The sequence below is a fragment of the Gavialis gangeticus genome, unplaced genomic scaffold (assembly GCF_001723915.1).
Source record: "Gavialis gangeticus isolate Ggan-Ray unplaced genomic scaffold, GavGan_comp1, whole genome shotgun sequence".
Classification (NCBI taxonomy): domain Eukaryota; kingdom Metazoa; phylum Chordata; order Crocodylia; family Gavialidae; genus Gavialis; species Gavialis gangeticus.
In genome coordinates this window covers 190256625-190263188 of record NW_017728992.1, presented here as the reverse complement: position 1 = coordinate 190263188, position 6564 = coordinate 190256625, and the positions used below count along the sequence as shown (strand labels likewise).

Sequence of the window (6564 nt, the reverse complement as noted above, 5' to 3'; positions counted from 1 at the left end):
ACCAATCCAAAACCGTGCACTGTTTATAACCTTCTGCCAGTAAGGCGCAAACTCCCAATGTTTTTGTACAACAGGACACGTTGTTGCTCAAAACTTTATAGAAACAGTTATTACATTCCTGTTCAGATAGGCATATTCTCTCCTAGTGAATCCTGGCTAACCCAGTCAAAATGCTTTTGGTCACTGTAAATCCAGGCTTGTCATAACTGACACTTTTTGAGGATTTTTTTTTTTTTTTCCTTAAAGGCAAATCTCTGAAGAAATGCTTCTGCTTTATTTCCACCAGTCCCAGAACACCGTGTTCTCCTTTAACCTTAGTAAATACGAGAGGAAGTGGTTCAAAGCAAAATGTTATGAGCAGTAAGCATTTGATACTGCTGCAAATATGCTCAGAGCAAAGTATTTGTCTTGGGCATTTCCAAGTGAACATTACAGACATCCCCAATTTTTCATCTGCCAAATTCAGTTTTCCAAAAACAATAAATCTAGGGACTGTGTGATGCCGGTATGTACCCATTGCAGTGGGCAGGACTTCCGTGGGTCCTTTTACATTGCAGGTTTAAATCCAAAAATTGTTGAATAGGTCAGCTTCCTCTACTAAAATCCCATAACTGTCCTATAGATATCCTGATATAAATCTCCTGAGAACCTAAAAACACTATAAATTAGCTGACCAATTTGAAAACATTTAGGACTAGGCTAGTTTTAGACCTGTTTGTGTGTGTGCCTCCATCTGTATTTGAGATTCAGACCAGGTGTCAGCACGAGAGAGGAAAAAAAAAAGTTTCAGTGAAAACAGTAGTCCTTTTCTAAGCAAGAATATAATGTATACCTGTTTGTTGCATTCGGCATGGCCTGCTCCTGAAAACGTAGCAAGTGAGAGAGGTTTGCAGTATGCGCAACAGTTTTGGGCTATTTGAAAATAAAGTGAGAAGGGAATTCCCAATTCCAGGGACCATAGACAGTGTTATAGGCCTGAATCAGCATCGTCAGTTTAAACTGTAGTTATTATGTATGTACATTATAACAGTGCCTAATGGTCAACCAGGAACGAGGTCCCATTGTGTGACGTGCTGTACACAAACAGTAGTGTGTGGTCTCTGCCACCAAAGCCTGACAGTGATGACAAGATAGACATGGGGTATGGAAAAGAAGTATATGTACGAGGTGAGTGAAGAGCATTATGCCAGCAGATGCTGTTCAGTGCCATATTTTGGTGGTAGCCTTAGTTAGACAGCTTAGGGAAGCCGGCAGGGGAGAAGAGGGGTTTGTATAGAGGGTAGCTGAGATGAAGACTGGGAGAAGTTTGAAGCAAACTGGTGGTCACCACAGGGCAAAGAACAAACTCAAGTTAAAAAACCCCTGCTATGGCTACCCCTGCAACTGCTCCTACTGGCAGGCGTTTCTGATTTGCTCTGCTATGCCTTTTTTTCCGTAAGGCCAGAAGCGGGGAAAGGAATCCGTTATCTGGGTCATCGTGCCTCAGTGTCGGGTGCAAGAATAGTGTGGATCTGAGGAAAATCTCAGGGTTTTTGTGCTGTGCTGGCTGAAAAGCTTAGACCTCTGAGGAAAGAGATGATGTGCCGTTCTAGCCTTCCTGTGCACAGGAAAATGGGACTTGGCACATTCCTTCTTCCAAATAAACAAGATTGCACCATGATACCATCAACAGTTTCCTTACTAACAGCAGTTGCCTCTGGCCCCAATCTTTGGCTATCCACTCTGGTTTCAAAGAAGGGTAACAGTGCAATCAATGAGTGCAGATTTGGAAATGTTTTATTTAAAAGAAACCAAATCATTTGGATGAGTCTTTAAAAATAAATGAATTGAAGACAAATGCTTAGCATTTGTTCTTGACATCTACTTTTTTCATCCATGTACGTCAAGCTTTTACAGAGGAGTGCGTACATATGTTTTAATTCGAAGTATTTTAATCTTACAGCTGGACTAAGTGAGGGACAAAGGTTATAGACTTACCCAAAATGACCTGTGAATCTGTAGCAGAGCAAGGAACGCAGAAAGAGCCCTATGTTGGTTCTGTATCATACCCAGTAGATACTGCTGCCATTAAGTGCTTTTTTAATTTGAGCTGAAAAACTTTCTCCTTCCTTAGATAACAGCAGAATTTAAAACAGTTAATGATGTGCATTGCCTCTGGTGTTGGTAATAGAAACAGCTTTTGTACAGGAGACAGAAACCTGAATTCAAGCTTGTTGGGACATACTAAAGTGTATGTATGTTTGTACTTTCAAGTATGCTGCATATGCTGTTCGTGATGTGGGGTTTCAAACAGACTGAGGTATCTACCTTAAAACATGAATGGCCAGTTCTAAATTAAGAATATTTTTACAAATCATAACCTAAATGAATTCCTTCTCCCTGAATTTTGACTACGAGAATTTCCCCAATCTTCTAAAGCTAGGATAACAGTTGTAAAATGAGAGGCTAAAATGCGATGAAAAGTGCTAGTAGTGGCAGTGGTGCCGCTCACAACGGTAGAATCACTAGTAAATCAGATTGAGAGCCTTTCAAATAAATCTATGAAATATCTACACAGCAGATAGCAGTGTGGTCCAGAGTTAGCTTAGGTAAGGCAAGCATCCTGGCCACAGCATTGCGGAGGTGAGTGGAGGCTAGTTTATTCTGCAGTCTGCTGTGGCTCAACTCAAGCTAACCTAGGTATCTCTACTCTGCAGTGCAGTCAGTACCCTTGAAAATGTGCCACAAAGTTTGGAAGTCTTTTGGGATTTTAAGGTCTGTTAAATGGGAAATTAAATTTTCACTTGGAGAAGGCTTTTAATGACAAGAGATGGCATTTGCATTCAAGGTTTGGGATTGCTGTCTGATAGCTTAATCTTTCAAAGCTAGTTTCCATCTTTGCATCTTTAATAGGCTTTTTTGCTAGCCTCTTTGGTGCTTCAGCTGCATCTTACCTGTTAAGGTTTCAAGAAGACCAATTTTTGCTTTACATTTGACCAAATAAGTAGTTCAAAATACTCCAAAATTGTTACCGAGATTTAATTTGGACCTTTCTGCCATTACTAGGAGACCTTTGTTACATTAGCTATTGGATCCTACTGGAAAAAATGTATACAGTCTTGGCACTGGTCTTGTTCTGAAATATATTTAAAATAAATGAAACTCATGAAATGCTTTGAATCAGGTATTACTGAAGGACTTGCATTCTGTACTTGAGTTTTGAGTGTAGATGATTTCTTGAGCAAAGACCTCTCTACTCCTGTAAGTTGAACAGGTTGCCTTTCAACAGCTCTCAGCATAAAAAAAGACTCTTCACTTGGGATGTTCTGAAATCCTTCGTTGCCCACCCCTTGCTGGGATACTGTGCCCCCAGATCCATTTTTGTGAATGGTAAAATGTATCCTAGGGCCGAGCGGAGCTTAACTGCTGCTTTGCGGTTAATAGGACTTTTAGCACTGACTTCATTGGAAACAGTTTAGACCAATGCTGAATGGGACCAATGTCCCATCCACATTGCTAAATATGTGTTGTTTTTTTCTAATCTTGATGCTCTATTTATGTACTGTCACTAATTTTTTAGTCTCCATGTTGGCATAGCTATTATTGAGCAGAGAAATTAAATTTTACTAAAATTTTTGCTGCTATCCTTTTATTGATCCTTCCATTTGCTAGGAATGGAAATGTCAATCTCAGTTTCTTTGTGTAGGAAGCACATTACTACTTAGCGTGTATCATTAGTTGTCAGTTTAGTAAATTCAGCCTCTGTAGAATTAATTTAACAGTTTTTTTTTGCACCATGGGATCTAGTCACATTAGTCTAAATCTTTTATTGTCAAATTTAAGGCTTGTCAGAAATGGTGTTACAGAAGGAGGATTTGATCGTGATAAGGGCTCCCAAATATAGAAGGCACTCTTAACTGCAGCTGCACAAGTCTTCATGATGCTTATGATTAATGGAGGGGAAGTGCTCTGTTAGGAGGTCTCAGATGTGCTGACTTCATTTTTGGCTTTCACTACCTTCTGGCAGAGTTCAGTAAAACCTGGGTTTTTTTCTACATAGGGAAATCAGTTCAGATTAAAATGGAATATATATTTGAAGAGGAATAGCTAGTTCTGATTAGAGCCCTATTTTCCAAAATAGATTAAGCTAATTGGAATAAGGCAATCTTAATCTGGAATAAGAACATTCACACAGGGAGTTATTTGGAAGAGTTGAGCTAATGCTGTAGCCATGATGGTCCAGGAAATATTCAAGAGGTAACAATGCAGTTGGTCCAGTACAAGAGACATCCTTGCCTCTCTCTATCTGGAAAAAAGTCTTCTGGGGTCCTTACTATGTAGACTACCTTTGAATATATACCTACCCCTACAGAATCAGCATTTCCTAAGTCAGAGCTAATTTATAATGGGTTTAAAAGACTATGTACTTTCTAAAGGAAGAAGTTGATTTTTTTTCCTTTATTTCACTCTAGTGCCTTCCCATGAACTTGTTAAGGGGAGAGTTTTATATAGATTTTTTTCCAGTTTCTGCAAAAATTAACTTTGCATTCAAAGGAAATGCCCTGCAATGCTGACTGTATGAGACTGGCCTTTTTCCCGTTACCAGCAATTGTTGTTCCAAATACACTCCTGTATATGTTACACAGGTGGCCATCCTAGATAATCATACAGTCCCTGCTAATCTTAAAATGTATGAAACTATGAATGAACGTTTCACTTTAATGTACACATGAACAAGCTAATGGTGTATTTGGAAAGCTGCAGATTTTGGTTTATAACAGTGGGGGCCAGCCTGTTAGGCATGCATGCCACAAATTAACCTTGCACTCTGCCTGAGTGTCACTCTGATCCCCTTCCTCTGCTCTATCTGCTTCTCTGCCTTCTGCTCCCTGCCTCTTCTGCTGCTCTGCTTTCTGCACTATCTGTCTTTGCCCTGCCTTTCCACTCCCCAGTCTGCCATGTGCCACACATGGAAACTGCCCGTGCCACCTGTAGTATGTGTCCTGCAAGTTGGCCAGCTCTGGTTTATGTAATGATACTTTCTCCTATATGTTAAGGTTTTTTATCACTACTAAAAATGCAAATAACCTAATCATTTTTGCCCCTTAGGTAATGATTTGGGCCCATCTTCGACTAAGACTGCAAACAAGTTTGAGGGGATGTCTCAGCAATCAAGGTAAGATTTGTAACTGTTTGTGTTTGTTAACGATGGGCTTGAAAATCCTTCCAGATGTCGCTGACATGTGAATCATGAATCATCCTTTACCAAAATAGACCCTGACTAGCCCTTCTCTATACATTTTCTAAACATATTTCCTACAATCATATTTGCAGAACTGAAACACTGTATGGTAGGGATGAAACAGTAACAGCAAATACTGCTGTTGCATCAAAATGGAACACAGGAATGTTGTTGCACTAGGCTCTGATCCAGGCAACTGTGAACTGTATACTCGCATCTTCTGACATTTAAACTACTACATATTTGATCATTTTTACCAAGCAATGCTTCTTGCCCCTACCGTAGAGTATCAGAAGGTTGCAGATCACTCATTTGAGGTGGAGCCTATTTCTGTAACACAGCCGACTTGAGTCGCATCCATTTTGCCTGCATTGTTTCTCAGCCTGCCAGGGATAAGTGAGAGGAGATATGCTGTCTTTAACGCTGACTGTTCATGCCAGTTTTTAGTCTCTTCCCCCTTCCCCTTCTGTGACAGAAAGGATAGTAGACTACTGTCACCGCGAGCCAATGTAGTTACTGTGTTATTAGCTAAAGGTTTAGACGTGCTGTGGCTCTGAAAGGCCGTTTCAAATGCTGACTACTGTTTTATGGTGGGTGGGCAGGTTTTTATTGCAAATCTGTGGATATATAACAACACATTTGTGTTTCTTTAAGACAAACCTAGGAACTGACTATAAAGCATTATTAACATTGCAAATCCCAGTTCTTTAAGGCAACAGAAAATTGATTGAATCCTGCTTTGATATCCTGACAGTATTGCCACTCAGCTGCCCACATCCTCATTGATTTGATCTATTTTTAAATGATTTTTTTTTCTCCTGGGTTTTTATTTGGAGGCAGTTTTTATCCTATTGATTGGGGTTTTTTTCTTCATGACACTTGTCTCCCAAGCCATTGGGGATGATGAGAGTGTTCCTGAGGTACAGTTGTTAACCTCATGGTGCTGTGTGGGTATAAACAGATGTTGTGTTTGGAGCAGGATCACCCAGCACAGGTGATCTGTTTCATTCATGTCTACAGATGTCACTAGGGTGATTGTCCCTCAGGGGCAGACCCCTGCTGTTCCTGGGGCTCCAGGAATGGTGCCATGCCCCAGCTCGGTTCCCCTGCTTGTGGCAGTGCACCCAGGATCCCCTGCTTGCAGACATGCTCCCTGAGTCGGGGCATGGCAGCTTAATATGCGTGCTGCAGGAATCCCCAGGGTGCATTGCATCAGGCCCCCAAAGACTTGGGAGTGGTGCCGGCCTGGGCAGCTCGAGAGTGTGGCCAATAGGCCAGTGCGAAGCTGCTAGTAGTCGCTTCAGATTTGGGGGACAGTGATTCAATTTAGTGATTTGAATCAC

General features: G+C 40.9%; 1 protein-coding gene across 3 annotated transcripts in view; it reads left to right on the top strand.

Annotated features, from left to right (window-relative positions):
• Nucleotides 1-6564, top strand: part of ASAP1 (ArfGAP with SH3 domain, ankyrin repeat and PH domain 1) — a 368280-nt gene that overhangs the window by 336524 nt on the left and 25192 nt on the right. For all 3 annotated transcript variants that reach the window (XM_019528166.1, XM_019528167.1, XM_019528168.1), the window contains one exon: nucleotides 5089-5155. In XM_019528166.1, the coding sequence (XP_019383711.1) occupies nucleotides 5089-5155 (67 nt within the window). The remainder of the gene's footprint in view (nucleotides 1-5088; nucleotides 5156-6564) is intronic.